The 18,027-nt window shown below is 37.4% G+C and overlaps 1 protein-coding gene across 9 annotated transcripts in view; it reads left to right on the top strand.

Moving 5' to 3' along the window:
• dab2ipb (DAB2 interacting protein b) overlaps positions 1 to 17,980 on the top strand; it is a 150,195-nt gene extending 132,215 nt beyond the window's left edge. For all 9 annotated transcript variants that reach the window (XM_079606670.1, XM_079606671.1, XM_079606672.1 and 6 more), the window contains 9 exons: positions 1,204 to 1,348; positions 1,953 to 2,189; positions 2,416 to 2,617; positions 5,771 to 5,949; positions 7,073 to 7,958; positions 11,349 to 11,471; positions 12,782 to 12,984; positions 13,497 to 13,584; positions 15,423 to 17,980. In XM_079606670.1, the coding sequence (XP_079462796.1) occupies positions 1,204 to 1,348; positions 1,953 to 2,189; positions 2,416 to 2,617; positions 5,771 to 5,949; positions 7,073 to 7,958; positions 11,349 to 11,471; positions 12,782 to 12,984; positions 13,497 to 13,584; positions 15,423 to 15,590 (2,231 nt within the window). In that variant the 3' untranslated portion in view covers positions 15,591 to 17,980. The remainder of the gene's footprint in view (positions 1 to 1,203; positions 1,349 to 1,952; positions 2,190 to 2,415; positions 2,618 to 5,770; positions 5,950 to 7,072; positions 7,959 to 11,348; positions 11,472 to 12,781; positions 12,985 to 13,496; positions 13,585 to 15,422) is intronic.
• The last annotated feature ends 47 nt before the right edge of the window (positions 17,981 to 18,027 follow it).

Here is an 18,027-nt window from a genome sequence, read left to right as displayed (position 1 = left end):
TTTATATGAGCTCAGATTGCACAAGATGTTCATATTGTATTACATATTATGGTAAATCAGTTGATTTTCAAGACGTGCTTTATTTTTGCTTTACCATTGAAGGACTCTTGTTTGTCAGCAGATATTGATGATGGGATTTTATCCGACTGGTTATTTGATTAGACTGGACATTTGAGCGGTTAGTGTCATATTTGTGGCCTTGAATGAGTTATCTGGGTTTTCCTCTGACCTTTCCAGTCAATATGGGGTTTACTGACCAGAACTATGTGACTGCTTTGTAGTGAGATTATAGTGCGTGACAATACTGGGAAGTCAGCTGTATCCACCTGCTGGAACCACTGCTGTATGTCCATACGACAACAATAATACTCAACTTCCCATCCATGTTCCCATTGCAAGTTACACTACTTTTCAGAAGTTTGGGGTCAGTAATTGTTTTATTTTATGAAAGAAATTAATACTTTTATTCAGCAAGGAGGCATTACATTGATCAAAAGTGACAGTAAAGACATTATAAAATGTCACAAAATATGTTGGGTTTCAAATAAATGCTAAACACATAAATAATATATATATATATATATATATACTACCATCACTGCACATCTGGTTAGTTTCTAAAAGGAAGATAAAAAACGAGGAGTCCTCTTCCATTCTGGATCAGTTGGACGTCCACATGGTTTATGCTACACTAGTTAGATTTTTCCCTGATGCGTTCATGCGCAACGGAACAGAGAGGGAAAAATCGACCAGTACCTGCTCTGAGTCTTTGTGGAGTGGGATCTGGCTGTGCTGTTTGTTTGGGATCGACAAAAAGGTTGTTGTATATTCCCAGGATGGGTTTTCTCATTAGTTCTGAGTCAGATAACTTGAGAACTTTCACTAGTTGCTTCATGGCGGAAAGGGCTTAGAATAGCGATAAGCTCAGGTGTGCTGATGTTCATCCCTGCTAATAATTGTGAGAGTGTTTGTTTGTTTGTATGAAAGATGACGGGGGCTGTACAGCAGGTTCCCTTGCTGACATTTAGGATTGCAAGCATTCTTTTGCCAAATACAAAATCATGTCAAAATGAATCAACATATGACTGCATTCTTTATTGATTTCCTGAAAAATACTATTTCTGTTTAAACAACTAGACGTTACACAGGATTTATTTATTAACGCCTTTGTCTTAAATGTATTTTCTCTTTCATGCACTATAGGGGAGTTTATAAAGGCTCTGTATGAGTCTGATGAGAACTGTGAGGTGGACCCATCCAAATGTTCATCTAGTGATCTACCCGAACATCAGAGCAACCTCAGGATGTGCTGTGAGCTGGCTTTCTGCAAGATCATTGAGTCTTACCGGTAACTACAATATGCCCTTCACAGCTGGCTGTTGATCTGAACCAGCGATGGATTTTATTGCTCAGATGTCACTTTTTCTCTGTTATGTTTCTGTTAAGTATCAACTTGGTCTCAGGTCTTTCTCTTAAAGTAAAAAAAAAACTAAAGAGACAATACATGATAGGAGTATAGAGGTATAAAATTAAGGATGAGAATTAAGCATAATTATTAATATTAAAGTACCAAATAAAATCCAGTTATACACAGATAAGCTTTGATTATGGTGATTAAAGTTATTGGTTTGTAAGTATGTAGTATAATACAATTATTTTGCTTTATACAAATAACATGATACCCTTTTTGAACACTTTTAGTGGCGATGCAAAAAATGTTTGCGTTTTCATAACTGAAGTACAGGTTCAGTCACTGAGATCTAATACTCTGTGTTTCAACATATAAAGAATAATAGTTTAATATAAAAAAAAGTTTTCCCTCAGGAGTTGTTTGCAAAAGGATAAAACATAGTTTGTGAAACTACTTGCCAGTAAGAATAACTGATTATTGTTGTGTCAGGTTCATTTTTTTTCCATCTAAATTCCATGTTCAACTCTCCATTCCTCAACAGTGTGTTTCCAAGGGAACTTAAAGAAGTGTTTGCATCGTGGAGACATGAATGTGGTAACAGAGGGCGACCGGATATCAGCGAGCGTCTTATCAGCGCCTCATTGTTTTTGCGTTTTCTCTGTCCGGCCATCATGTCGCCTTCTCTCTTCAACTTGACGCAGGAGTACCCAGACGACCGCACTGCACGCACACTCACTCTTATCGCCAAGGTTACACAGAACCTTGCAAACTTCACCAAGTAAGGATTTTATTTACTCCATTGTGAGTGTGTGTGATTGGGTAGGGAGAGAGTGTTTTAAGGTTTCATGATGGAGCTGAGGAATGAGTTCCCTTTGATAGCTTTTCATGTTGTTCTGAGCAAAATACTATTCATGAATGAAATTCAGTTAATATATATAATTATGATTATAGTGTTGAGTTAATAAATTCATCAACGAGTCATTCTTGTTCTCACTTTCTGTCAGGTTTGGTAATAAGGAGGAGTACATGTCCTTCATGAATCAGTTCTTAGAGCAGGAGTGGACCAACATGCAGCGCTTCCTGCTGGAGATCTCCAACCCAGAGACCATCTCAAATACGGCAGGCTTCGAGGGGTATATTGACCTGGGCCGTGAGCTCTCCACCCTGCACTCGCTGCTAGCTGAGGTGGTGTCCCAAATGGATCAGGTTAGTCTCTTCACCCTTCAGTCAGCTCCATTTGATTGGTTTTGTAGTGTTAAGATTTTCAGCAGGAGTGTGTTGTGCTCCTTCACTTTAGACCTTCAAAAACACTGATTTTTTTTATTTATTTCACAGTAAAAATGTGTTAAAGAAAACAACAAAAAGAATGTATCATACATTTATGACATGGGCAAAAACACATTTCCTCTAGCAGACTTTTGTGAGTTTTGTTATTGAAACCACTGTATGTTTAAAAAAAAAACAATTGTTCATTTTATAAATGAGTATGAAGTATATTATATACTTATAAGTATACATATACAAATATTAGATATATTATTACAGATCATTGTATATTATTTGAAAACAAGTCTTAATATCTCATGCCATTTTTCTAAAGTAAATTTATGTTTATATATAATATATATATATATATATATATATATATATATATATATATACCGGTACTCAGCAAAAAAAAGAAACGTCCTTCCACTTTTTAGCTGCTTTTTTCCAAGCAAATTTCTTATTATGTGTAAATATTTGTATGTACATAAAAATATTTGACAACTGAGACATAATCTGAACAAGTGAACAAACTGAACATTTGACAAACTAAAAATAATGAGTCCATTAACAAAAGTATCAGTCAGTATGTGGTGTGGCACCAGCTGCTTTAAGCTCTACTGTTCATCTCATCTTCATGGACTGCAGCAGATTTGTCAGTTTTTGCTGTGAGATGTTACTCCAATCTTCCACCAATGGCCCTTGCAAGTTTTCGAACATTTCTGGTGAGGACATATGGTTACATGTGGTTTGGCACTGCAAGGACAAGGACGATCAGCTGTCCTTCCTGTCCCATTTTAGCACTGTCTAAGATGTCTTACATTACGAACATTGCAGTTTATTGTTCTGTTCACATCTGCAGTCCTCATGTATCCTGCACCAGGTCTATGGCTTGTTCATGGAGGGGATCAGGGACCCTGGACATCTTTCTCCTGGTGTTTTTCAGAGTCAGTAGAAAAGTTAGTCTTTAGTTATTGGAACTGTGGCCTTAATTGTCTGCCGCCTGTAAACGGTTAGTGTCTCAAGAACTGCTCCACAGGTGCATGAAAGCATGAAAAACATTGTATAATCTCTTTCCAATAAAAATCTGTATAGCTTATTTAGATTTTTTACAAATTTATCTTTAAAAATACTGTATCCTGAAAAGGGGACATTCCTTTTATTAGATTTTTTCTTCTTCTTTATATATTTATATATATATATATATAATATATTATATCCTCTTAATAATTTAGGATGCTTTGATTTATTTTTGTACTGGGAAACAGGTTAAAATACTGATTAAGAACATGTTTTTTCCGTATTTTTTCATTGCAGCGTGTGCCGTTGAGTGGTAGGTGAACTCAGGATAGGGTTGTGACGAAACAAGTCATACTTTGATGCCACAGAAGGTTCTCAAGTTTTGCTCCAGTTTCTGTGTTCTTTGAGTAGGTGTACTGATGTGAGCAATTGCCTTCAGGCTGTAACAGTCAGGCTTTAAAATCCCTCATTTTGTTGCTTTTAGTGTTCAGACCTCATAAGATGTGTTCACCACGTGTTTATTTCTTTATATCTTAATTTATACATATTTTTGAAAGAATGTATCTTCTAATCCTCCTCCTCCTCAAATGCTAAATATAAACTAGTTGTTTTATTTGCCCAGATTTTCCACATTTAGAGAAAACTTCCAATCTTGCTAAATGTGTTTGAGAAATGTGTTTGAGCAAAGTCACATCTATATACAGCTCACCTGTGCCTGTATGCCAGTGCAGCACCGACACTGCCTACAACTATGCAAACACTACAAATTAAATTTGTAAATGTTGGATATTCTCATTGCAGCACTTTGTGTTAAATTATGCAGATCACGTTAAGTGGACATGCTCTGAAAGCTCATGACCTCTCAGTTTTTGAGTTCTACATGGGAAGCCCATTAGTCCTTAAGGCGGCCACACTGCAGTCAGAGACAGTCGCCTGCTACGTTCCATGTACATGAGAACTGTTAATTGATATGTCACTATCATTTTAAGGCATACATCCACGAACATGCTTTGATTATAAAACATAATTATTTTAACACCAGAGGGATTCAGCCAACCAGAATGTCACAGAATCAGCCAATTTAAAAAAAATTAAATCAGTCAGATTTTATCTAGGTCTAGCCTGTTCCATTATTAAATGCATTCGGAAAAGTTGAAAGTTGTTTTGTTGAAATATAAATAGATTTTATGCAACAATGTAAACGTCTTTACTGTCATGTTTGTAATATTTCATGCATCCTTTCTGAATAAATGCATTTATTTAAAAAAATCATACTAACCGTAAACTTTTGAACTGTAATTTAAATATGTACAAAATAAATCATGGCTTTACAGTTTTTTTACACTGTGTCTACAGTGGACGTGGCAGCTTGAGGCTGTTTACATTGGAGGCAACAAAGTGACTGTTGCAAATCCATTTTTTCTTCATATCAGAATTATTATGAGTTCTTAGTACATCAGAAATAGAAAGGGGCATCAGTTTACTCTCACGGATTTGTCGTGTCATGTCAGGCCGCACCGCATCCAGTGTAGGCAGAATCAAGGATAAAAATAGATTCTATCTGCTTTTGTCATGTCGCACCATTCGCATCTTGTGTAGATCCGGTTACTCAAAACTCTTGAAAATACTTGAAACCAGGTAGGTTTTGCAGTTTAGATTCATAGTAAGATAAAGATATCATTTATGGCTAAATATTTGTTGATTATCGGCCAATCTCTAATAAAGCACTTTAGGAAGTAATCAGGTTCGATTTTTAATTTTTGAGTGATGATGCACCATTTACATTTAAATTGCATGATGCTTTTTTTTATCCAAAGCAACTTTAAATTAATTAAAACTATAATGTACATTTTATCAGTAACCGTGTTCCCTAAGAAAGAAACCTGTGACCTTGCCATTGTTAGTGCCATGCTCTACCAGTTCAGCTCCAGGAACTCATTTCAATGCAGTCATTGATGTTCTGTTATCTTCTACCTACTGTCTCAAGGGGTCTAATAGAGAGTCTTGCACAGATATAAGAGATCTTTAGGGTATTTGTTAATTTTCAATGGGATCTTTCATCCATGTCCTTAGAGTGCTGCCTCCAAGCTTGGTCCATTACCCAGAATATTGAGGGACGTACATGGAGCGTTAACAAACCCACCGAATGTACAGATGAATGTTCCCTCCGATCGTGTGCCCTCCCCTCCAGCCCCTGGATGCAGCATCTCCACTGGATTACAAAAGATGTCCATCGACAGTGACCTACCAGGGTAAGCCATTAATCAGATCCACTGCATCAAATTTGTTAACAACCTGTCAGCAATCAGAATCAAGTGTGTATGTAATTGTAGATGGCTGTGGAAAAAAAACATGCTGTAGATGTCATGCTGAATAGGTGTTCTGACAAATCAACCAATCATCTTCGAGCTCAGTGTTATATCAGGCAATGAGACTGTACTTTTGAAGAGCATTGCCGTATTGCCTACGTACTCGTCGTTATCTGTCGCTTTCAGCCATTAAGACCGTCCTCATTCCTGTTCTTAAGAGTGTGCCCTCACTTTATCCAGCAGACTGCTCTTCTAAAGAGAGCGGCTCATCTTTATCTGTCTAGCTCGCTGCTAATTCCCAACCGACATTTATGAGAGCCAGAGAGAATGAGAGGCCTGTAATTGTAGTACACACACACACACACACACACACACACACACACACACACACACATTCAGAGAAAGGGAAGATAAATATGTTAGGGGATCAAAAGAGATGGAGGCTGTGAGGAGAAAGCATAGAGTGGAGCTTCTTGGTTGGTGTCTGGACGGAGAATATGATGAAATAAATTAGCATTTTTTGCAGATATCCAGACAATAAACAGTCTGGGTGGAAGTAAAGACAGAAAAGGACGCATAATAACCTTGCATTTCTCTCTGATGTTTTATACCTGTCTGGAGCTGTCTAGTATGGCATTTATAATTGTTTGAGAAAGAATTACAGTTTCTGTTTCTCAAACACTAGCTACTATATTAGGAGGGTCTAATGATTGTTTGAGATTGTGCTGCCTTCTAAAATAACGTCTTGGACAGCATCACATGCATCCTTTGCAGATACAATCTCAGAATGCATTACTGTAAGCTCCGTATAAATTCCAATACACAGATGACGTCTGCAAAATGTACTGAATTATGTCAATACATAAGAATAAGAATATGAACAATGTTCCTGAATAAGAACAACAAGGATGCTGCATTTGGGAGACAACAAGGCAGCATACTAAGATTCAGAACAAATAGAGAATGTGTTGTCTTCTTTAAATTGATTGGTATTTGTGTACCGTTTATCTGTTCTATACTGTGCATGTTTAATTATTAATTTTTCTCCATCTCTTCGCTTTACTAGCCCGGCGGACTTCACCCGCCTCCCTTCCCCCACTCCTGAAAACAAAGACATCTTCTTCGTCACACGCTCTTCCGGCCTCCAGGGCTCCCCTGCCCGCAGTTCTAGTTACTCTGAGGCCAATGAACCTGAGCTGGGACTGGCCAACGGTGGCAAGAGCCTGTCCATGGTTGACCTCCAGGAAGCGGCCAGGGCGTTGGAACCCATCGCCATCCCGGTAGGGATAACTTCAGAAGGTTTAGGTGAGGGTACCATGGTTCCATGGAACGCACGGACTCCCCAAGGCAACATTGCCGGAGGCCCTACTCTTCACAGGCCAGGACAGACTCCCACTACCCCAGGAGCAGAAGGGGCCCCAGGCAGGCCTACACAGCTCTTGGCCCCACTGTCCTTTCAGAATCCAGTGTACCAGATGGCAGCAGGGTTGCCTGTATCAGCTAGAGGGAATGCGAGTGGGGATTCTGGGTCGGAGTGTCATAGCTCCGTCAGTTCCCATAGCAACAATGAAGAGGGTCTTGGAGGAACCAAGCACACCTTTCTTACCCAGGGGGCTTCAGTGGGGGAGGAGTTTGTGAGACGTTCGGGAGATTTCTCGAGACGACAATTATCGCTAACTGACGCACAGCACGGAAACCAGCCTATGGTTCCACGACAGAGCAGCTCCGGTCCCCAGCGGCGTATTGACCAGCCGCCTCCACCCACACAGACTGCACCCAGAGGACGAACTCCACCCAACCTATTGAACTCCACCCCCTACCCACGACCTTCTAATAACACGTTGATGTCATCATCACCAGATTGGCCTGGAAGTGGCGCAAGACTTCGACAGCAGAGCTCCTCCTCCAAAGGGGACAGTCCGGAAACGAAGCATCGTGGACCACATAAACAAGTGCGTACATGTTTGCTAGCTTATAAAGTAGTGTTCGTGGAGTTAAAAATAGACACTATGCTAATGATTACACATTTCTTCATATGTTTTTTTGGAACATTTAAAGTCACCATGAAATTTGACAGTTCTTATTTTTTATGGAATATTGCAGTGTTTATGATTTAGTCGCGCAGCTCATGATTATTTTTTTTATTCAAGAGTTATCTGTAATTAAAAACAGTAAGATTCCCTCTCCCTCGCAACAACATCTTTTCTCTGATGACGTCTGCACCGGCACAAATGCTGGGCAATAATCCTCCACTCCAGCAACCTGACAGGACAAATTAGCAAACAACAACAATCCAGTCAATCCGGAACAAAATCAAATATACATCGCAATCCGCTAGTTAAGGCTGACGTCAGCGTTTCCAGGTACAAACACTCAAAAGCAAATAGTAAATGGTGCTAATATACACTCACTGTGTAAACTACCAACAAAATCTGGATCCTTAACTTTTATTTCCATAGCAAAATCTCAGGTGGAGACAGCGATTCATCCTTTATAAATCGTCAAAATAGACTGCAGTGTACACAGTGTTTTTAAATGCTTAGCTTAAATTTTTGGTATGAATAAATGGTGCTCATAAACGGTTGTTGAGATTGTATCCTCCATTGAAATGAGCGGAGGCTTGAACCCTCTTACGTCACAACTTAACAAGTGGCTAGGAAAGAAAAGACGACCACGATTTCTGTTTCATGTAGACTTTTAATTCTGTCTATGATCCGGATCATTTATTATATATCTTAATCTAAACTTAGCCTAGTACCGTAGTATATCTTGCAGCAGGTCTGAGTTATTGATTCTAATAATAATCAAAGGGCATAGCTTGCTACCAATCATCAGCCTTTCGAAATTCACTGTTGCCACTGGCAGTAATTTTTCTCAACAGTTTGACAGTGAAGTGGACAGGAAGGGCATTTCCCATATCCACAATGCATTGTTCTCTCTCTTGGGAATTGATTGATTGCCTGAAGTGATTGATGGAAGCGTGTCTATGGAAACCACATGTGCGCACACTTTTATTACATCGCAAAGCACCTCCAGGCTCTTTCTCTGACTGTGAAAGTCACATCTGTGGACTTCCTGTGAATACTGTGGTTGATTATAGAATCTGTCACATTATACCTTGGCAGAAATATTAACATCTTCCATAACACTGAACTATTATTTGTATTACCTCATTGACAAAATTAGCTAAAAAGCCAGTTTGAAAGCTAATGACATGGGAAATGAGCTGACCGTCTCTTGACTCAGGTAAACTACCGAAGTAGTGGCAGATCTTTTCTTTCTTATTGGGACGTACATTCGAGTGAAATGGATTATCGGAAAATAAAAATATACGGAGGGGACTTGATTCTATCTTTTAGATTTGTTTCTTGCAAATGCTAAATGCAATGCCCTGCATTTATTGCATTGTACTTGTAATTTTTATTTTACCCCTTAAATTATACATTGTAAAGTCTGCAAAATCATTAAGTACGGTGTCAATTTCGCTAAACATCTTTATTATCACATTATCAGCCCTTTAAACCAATAATGGTTTATTTAAACTTTTCAACATATAGTCCCATAGACATAAAGGGATTATGGGACTTGTCAAAGAGAAGTCTTGACATTTTAAATAAAAACAATGTGTTTATTATTTTCCCGCCAGCATTTTTTATTTATTTTTTTAAGTTGCCAGCCACCACCAGCATTTTTGATAATTTTCACAAAAGTTTCATGGCCCCCAGAATATTTTGTTGTATGAACATGCAATATATCAAAAGAATGAACAGACCCTCTGCTTTGAAAAAAACAAAAACAATTCTAGCTTGATACGTTCCTTTTTAATCAACTCATTTTCATTAAAAACGCAACATTTTGAGCAAAAAGCTGAAAAACTTTTTTTGTCAAAGACTACTGTACATCCAGATCGAATTCAGAACGATGATCAAAACATAGATGGAGTAGATCGAAATCCATCAACACCCCTAAAGCTTGCACAGTCCTATAACTCAACCTGGGTCGACATTAGGCAGTTTTGATTTATATATCATCGTTATTTTACTTATGCATGTGCTTACATATGATATCGCTTGTTTCTGCTTCTTCTTTGCCTGAATTTTGATCAGGAGATTCGCTACTCTTTTAGAAGATGCGAGTCAAAGATGCAAGTTTAATGCATTAACAATAATGTTAAGATGGAAGACAACATATGCTCTTTTAAATCACCATAGGCTAGGGCGAACGAAGTGCAATAATTCATATTAAAATCTATATAATTTGACGTTTATAACGTGAGTGAATCTTCAAAAAGATAAGGGTAGCTATTCACCAATAGCAGATTACAAGTTGTTATCTTCTGAGCTATTCCAAGATGTGTCTGAAGTCTGCTGTCTTTTGCTTCATATTTAATAGCGCTCCATTATGATCACTGTTGATGAGGAGCTTAATATGATCTCACTAATGCGTGCCACGTACCTGAGCGTGCAATTATAGGCACATTAAAACATTTATTAAACATTATTTAATTTTTTAGGTTTTTAATGACTTTTTTTTAATTATTTTTGATGAAAGTGATTCTGAGAGTAAAAATCAGGAAAATCATTAGGAAATCCTTGAGGGGGCTGTGCCGGTGCTAAGTATATTTCTGGTGGGACTATAACCTCAGCAAGCCCCGGCCTAGAGCCGCCACTGCGTCAGTTGTTGATTGGATGGAGGCAGATCTTAATGTGAGCTTGAGAGAGATTGTAAGAAAGGGGAGGGGTTTAAGTGGATTGGAGAAATCTGTCAAATCATTGTCAATAAGATGATAAATGCTTTTATAAAACAAATTTTAATGTCATGATGACTTCTCTTTGAAAGCAAATCTTAATATCTTGCATAAGTTTGCTTCTTGAGTAAATTTGTGGTTCAATATTTTTGCTGGAAACCGAGACTTTTTTTCGCAGTGTAATTCAAAGCTATGACTTTAAATTTGAAGATGCATTCCCTGAAAACATTCATTTTGCTTCGGATGTAATTTTATTTTAAGGATAAAAAAACATAAATGCTGATACAGAAAATATTTTTTTGCAGCATAGTTGAGGACTATAATGGAAATTGTGTGATGTCATCATAAAAAATAGCCACTAAAATGACCTCTTATTTGTAATGTATTCTAACTCAGCACGTTATTATAGCTAATCATGCTCATATTTCATACATGTTCTTTCTATTCAGCCTTACGTCATGCTAAGTGTCATCATGTCTGCTTGTCTATGTTGTCTGTTAGGAATGCGATGCCCCTGGCATGACTTCTTTGTGTGAGTGTGTGTTTCATCTTCAGTTTATTCATGCGTATGTGTGTTTGTGTGTGTGTCCCATAGGCCCCGTCCCCAGTGAACCCTAGTGCATTGGACCGTACTGCTGCCTGGTTGATGAATGTGCCATATATAGAGCAGGAGTCTGAGACGGAGCTTTGCAGAGATGAGCACACACAAGCTGAAAAGGTAACTGACCACCCACACACCATAGCAGCAGAGATGAGATTTCAGCTCATGCAAACACTCTCTAGATAGGAAATGAATCATCATCCTGCAGTCATTTCACTCAGACAATAGGATTCTCTCAGTGTCAGTGATCCAACATTCAGCTCTGAGTTAGGTGTTTCTGAATGCAGTTAAAGGTGAAATGTGTCGTTTTTATTATGGTAAAATCCAAGTTTAATGAGCAGAAACTCTAAACCATCTGTAGGTTGACCTGAAGAGCTCGGTGATACTTTTTCAACAATGGCAGATAGGGAAGAGGTTGTACGATTGTTTGCAATTCCGTTTGGTGCCACTAGTGGTGTGGTGCAGAAATTTCACAGTTCTTTGAATAAATTTCTACGAGTGCTACCAGACGTTTGTATGTGAGAGAGAGAGAGAGAGAGAGAGAGAGAGAGAGAGAGAGAGAGAGAGAGAGATAATAGCCTGCTTCCTATTTTTGCGGTCCTCATTCCTTGTCCATCTGTCATTCTTTCTGTTTCTTGCATCTTGAGACTGTTGTGGAACATAGGCAGTAACTCTGCCATTGTCGTTTATTTATATATATATATATATATATATATATGTATATATATATATATGTGTGTGTGTGTGTGTGTGTGTGTGTGTGTGTGTGTACTCTTATAGTATTTATATATATATATTGTAATGAGCTGTTATTTAGATATTTTTAGTTTGTTTTAGTAATTGTGTTGTGCTTTTGTCATTTTGATTAATTTTAGTTGTTTTTAAATATTCATATTCAGGTTTTGGTAATTTTGTACTTAAGTTAATTGTATTTTAGTTACAACATTTCTAATATTCTAAGTTTACTTTTCATCTAATATTTATGTATTTGTTTTTATTTGTAATTGTTTTAGTTAACAATAACACTGTGCCAAACAGAGTTTGTCATTAGTATGTTGTAGACTTTTATAGCATTTATTAATCTGCATGTATGTTAATGTTAATTTCTACATATATTAATACATTTTTGAACATTGCAAGTTGCAATTAACAATGAACAAAAGGAAATGTATAAATTAACGTGCTGTAAAAAAAATTATGATTATGACACTTTATGCAATAACTAATGTTTAAAAAGTGCAACCTTATTGTGAAAAGTTACCAATAGTCCACTTTTACAATAGTGTACAAAAGACACACCACACCTAATGCCACATATAGGGTACAGGGATTTTTTTTCTTTGTATGACTCACATCTCAACGTTTAGTGCTGACTGCAACTTATAATGAGGCTCAACATGAAAGACATAAAGATCCATGTCTTGCAGTATCAGGCAGAGATCAGTGTGCTGCAGGACCGGCTGCGCGTGTCGGTGCAGAGGCTGGAGGAATACGAGGCCCGGCTGAAGGGACAGGAAGAACAGGCGCAGAAGATGCTGCTGGAGTATCAGGCCCGGCTGGACGAGTCGGAGGAGAGATTGAGACGGCAACAGGAAGACAAAGATCTGCAGATGAAGGGCATCATAAGCAGGTTGGAGTTTGTATTATGAAGAGAGTCTAAACCAGAAGAAAGGCAGGCAAAAACTTCCAGAGCACTCTGATTGGCTGATTACACTGTCAATATCGAGTTCACAACCGGTCCACAAATTGGCCTGAATGGGTAAAACTGGTGGAAATGGATGAACACAAGTTCCCTTTTTCATATAGTCATTGAGTCAGATAAAAGGAAACTTAACTGACTGGGTTAGAGCATGAATTTACTTTGAACAAGCACAGAGAGGGCTCTTTGCCTTTCAGAAGTCCACGACATGCCTCTGATGCTGAGTGTCATTTTGCTTTCAGCGGATAGTGTTAGTGGCAATCTGAGAAGTCAGAGAGCTTTTAGAGACTTTTAGCTTTCCTCAAGGCAGAATTTACTGAGCTGCTTTCCTCCAAAACTGATGTTATGGGGCAGCTATTTATGGCCTTGAGCTCCAGATCAAAGACAGAATGGGAGGATATATGAAGCTGGACTGAGTGTGTGTTTGTTTTGTGTTGATGCAGGTTGATGTCTGTGGAGGAAGAGCTAAAGAAGGATCATTCTGATATGCAGGCAGTGGTTGACTCCAAACAGAAGATCATTGATGCGCAGGTATGTCTATACCAGACTTAAAAGCTAGTTCCCAAACTAATTTCTAAATGATATAAATAAATAAATAAAAAGTAGTATTTTATTTAATTTATGGGTTGTCAACACACCAACATTTCAGTAGTTGACACAATACCAGTCAAATTGCATGAAACTTAATACTCATTTCTAATAATTAGTTGAATAAAGCATAATAATGAATCCAATTATTCGAGAAATAAATGATTAGCGGTAAGTAGCTTTCTTGTCAATGTCTCATCCTTCTCCCAGTCGTTCCTCTTTCCTTTCTCACTATCCTTGTATGTAAGATATACAAATTATTCAATTACAGCACTGTTGAAAAGTGTGGGGTCTGTAAGGCTTTCAATGTTTTTGAAAGAAGTTTCTAATGCTCACCAGGCTGAATTTATTTAGTATAAATGTCAGTAAATATTACAATTTAAAATAACTGTTTTCAACTTTAATACGTTTCAAATGAAATGTATTCCTGTGATGGCATAGCTGAAATGTATTCAGTGTCACACGAATCCTTCAAAAATGATTCTACCGGTAATATGCTGATGCTCAATAAAAATGTCTTATTATTATCGTTGTTAAAAACAGTTATGCTGCTTAATATTTGTGGAAACTGATATAATGTTGTCAGTATTATTTGATAAATAGACAGTTCAAAAGAACAGCATTTATTTTTATTTATAAATCTTTTGTACGTTTTTACTGTCACATTTGATCAATTTAATGCATCCCTGCTGAATAAAAGTATTAATTTATTTCAATCAAAATCTTACTGATCCCAAACATTTGAGCGGTAGTGCATATTTGGCAATTCAATTTCACAATCTCACAAACCCCCTGTCGTTAAATAAAACCCCTTAGGGAAACTATGCCGTATTTTTCTAAAGAAACAAATGCTTCTGTTAAACGAAATGTAAGTGTTGGTGACAGAATCTGCATCATTAATCATCATTCATGTTAATATTCACTGTCCCACAGTGAAGGCTGTGGAAATCTCTGCCGACTAAAATAATATTCCAAATCTGTATTCCTGATGTGTACCCGCTAAAATCTGAACAAAACAGACGTCCTAATACTACAATTCAAGGAAATATGCATATGCATTTTATGTATGTTTTCCAAGGAAACCAACTGGTTCATTTCTGCTCCTTTTATGTACATGTGTTAGGAGAGAAACAAGCAATTAAACACTTGAGTTTGAGTGTCACCACAGACAACATCACAGCTGGGATTTGGTCACAGACATAAGCCAGATCGTCACAGTCGTGATGTTATTTGTGATTATCCTCCAACACAGTTTTATCATTGATTTACAATCAATTTTGCTTAGTAGAACGAATCATCCCTTTTCCAAAAAAGTTGTTTAAGAAAAGAGTCTCAAACGTGTTTTCATCGTACAAAGTGATAAACATACAGCTGTTATTGAACAACATGGGTGAACATGGTTTCTCAGCTATTCACATTGAGTGTTCAGACCTGTTGGCATTGCTTGACTGGAGATTGACTAAACTGAATATCTTGTGCATACTCATGTTCAGTAAATAAACTTTGGAGATCATCATAATTCAGATACATAAATGTGTCAGTTAATACATTGGCAGCAGAGCTGAACTTAATATGAGAACCTAAAAGCTGGTGACGTTTAAAAAGTCCCCGAAAAATCACTTGATCCGCCTCTGGGCTGGATTCATTGTTCACCAGGGCATGTTTATTTTCTTCCGTTCTCTACTTGTTACCATCCAAACAATTACTTATAAAAAATTATTTGTACCTGCTGAAACTGCTGGTGTTATTTTCATAGGATTTACGATTATCCCTCTCTGCAGGAGAAACGGATAGCATCTCTGGACGCGGCTAACGCGAGGCTAATGAGCGCCCTGTCCCAGCTGAAAGAGCGCTACAGCATGCAGACGAGGAACGGCATCTCTCCCACCAACCCCACCAAGCTGCAGATCACAGAAAACGGGGAGTTCCGCAACAGCTCCAACTGCTGAACACAATGCAGACAGAGGACAGGAGCAGGTGCAGATGTTCTGCAGGTGAGGATACTGAACCGACCTTCAGCGGCTGGCAAAGCCATTGTTTGGAAGTGTGGAGAGAAACATCCGCCGGTGAGACTACTGTTCAAGTACTTCATGTTAGGACACACCACTAGACTTTCATTCGTGTTTCACTAGTTAACTGTAAAATATAAAAGAAAAAAACAATACAGCTGACTTGGTGACATTATACAGATATTAGAACCTTCTAGTCTGCAACAAAAAAAAGTCATTTTACATGCTTAAAAAAAATAGGTGTTTTCATACAGCCTTTAAAAAAAGAAACTAGATTTTGTCTCATTTATTTATAATGGTCTCTACTTTAATAAGAAACGACTGAAACTACAGAATGAGCAACTCTTTGTGGAGAATTTAGCGCTCTCCTCCATATCCTCTTTTATTAGATCACTTTCTGCTTCTGTTTCTCCCTACATAGTGCACTTTGTCTCTCCATCATGAGAAGCCTTAAAATGTTGCATCTGAAATATTTTTTTGTTTGTTTTTACAGTACAGATGGACATTATGATAGATTTTAATGTGCATAGATTTAAAAAAAAAAGTATATATTTTACATTCTCCATTCACAGGTTTTCTGAATTTTAATCTTGACAAAAAAAAATTTCAACAATGTTTGTAACAAAGTGTCATTTTGGGTCCGTTTTTAGATATGCCAAGATTAGCATAAACTGCTCGGATGGAGCGGAGCGAATGTTTTAGACACTACAGTAGACCAATTTTAGTTTGAAGTTTCGAAAACTGCCTTGTTTAATCTCGTGTTTTCTTCCTACATTGTTTGGGAGAGTTTTGCTTTGAGTTTTTGCATTTTCTCTTCATTGGTGTTTCTTTTTTTCTCCTTTTTTAAGCCTGTTTAATTCTTTTGTACATGTGCGTTTATTTTTACGTGTTGCCTCATCGGTCCAAATTGCTGCACACTTTCATTTCGAGCATTTAGAGTTTGTATATTTTTGTATTTAATAATGTATGTGAGAACTCTTCTGCATTTACCATGTCCGGCACTGAGGTGCCGCGTGGAGCTGCTGTTTTCCTTTAACTTGTTGGTCTTTGAGGAAGTTAGACACAAGACACGTCCAGATTTTGTTGCAAAAATATACAGAAACATATAAGACAACCTGTCATGGGACATGTAAGATAGAGATGTTATTTTTAATGGAAAATGTCTCTAGATATGAGCTCTGTGATTGTGAATAAGTTAATATTATATATATATATAAAGCAACGTTCACGGTTACTCTAGAGTGAATGACGGTGTTACATTGGTTGATTTGTGTCTGAGATCTGATTGAGAGGCAACAATCTAACAAGCACAAACCGCATCTGTCGCCCCAGCTTCTCAAATGCTTAGAAGACTATGCACTTTTTCGTGTCCACCTGGGTTTACTTCACTCCATGAACATGTAGCAAACTCAAGGTGCTCATTGTTATTATTAATCCAGTGAAGCTCTGATTTGTCATTAGTTTTATTTGTAGCATTATCATTCGTAGCATTGTAGCCAAACGCTAAATCCTTCAACTCAAACAAACGTGCACATGCAGTGTAAATGTCATGAGACTAACAATTGGACTGCGTTAGATACCTCAACCAATCACATGCTCGTTTGATGCCCTGGTAAAGTAGCTTTGCATGTGCTAAATGCTTCAGCACTGTCTAAATAAGGCAGATCAGTGTCTATGGTCATTTAAAATGCATCTGATCAACTTTTAAACTCGGCTTGGGGCTCGTGTTGTTGCACAAAAGGGAACCAATATTTATTTTTCACAAGTTTTCTCTCAGACGCAGCGGCTGTCAACTTCTCTGTTTGTTCATGTTCTGATTTTAATGAGGTCTGAGGTTTTGCAGAGTCATTATGTCTATTTTCATCCACATGGGAAGCTACTAGGGAGTCAAAAAATAGTACTTTAGAAAATTATTAAATACAAAAAGTTTTTTGCCGTCGTCTCAGTTCTTTTCATCAGATGTGTCTTTATCTGGCTTCAGTTCTCAAAGTTTAGGAAAATTTTGCAAGTGAAACTATTTGCGCATCGTTTTTTTCAAGCAGTCAATGTGAAATAGTAGCTATGTGAAATAAATGATATAAAGAGAAAATATATAAAATCTATAAATGAGTACCTAAAATATGTTGTATGTTTTATAATCATTGTAGAAAAGATTTTTGTAAGTATGTTTAAAGTAAAGTATTGGCTGGACCCTTGCCTTGTTTTAGGACAATGACAAGAATAATAATGTACAGAGAAATGTGTCCATGTTAAGACCTATACAATTGTGGCTGTGCAATTTATGTACATTTGCAACTAGAATAATTAAAGTTTTATTTAGTTATTTCATATCCCTGCTTTGTTGTCTTTATTACTGTATCATTCACTTGACATTGAC

The sequence above is a fragment of the Phoxinus phoxinus genome, assembly GCF_949152265.1.
Source record: "Phoxinus phoxinus genome assembly, chromosome: 3".
Taxonomy (NCBI): domain Eukaryota; kingdom Metazoa; phylum Chordata; class Actinopteri; order Cypriniformes; family Leuciscidae; genus Phoxinus; species Phoxinus phoxinus.
The sequence above is the reverse complement of the archived record's forward strand: the minus strand, read 5'-3'. Positions and strand labels throughout refer to the sequence as shown.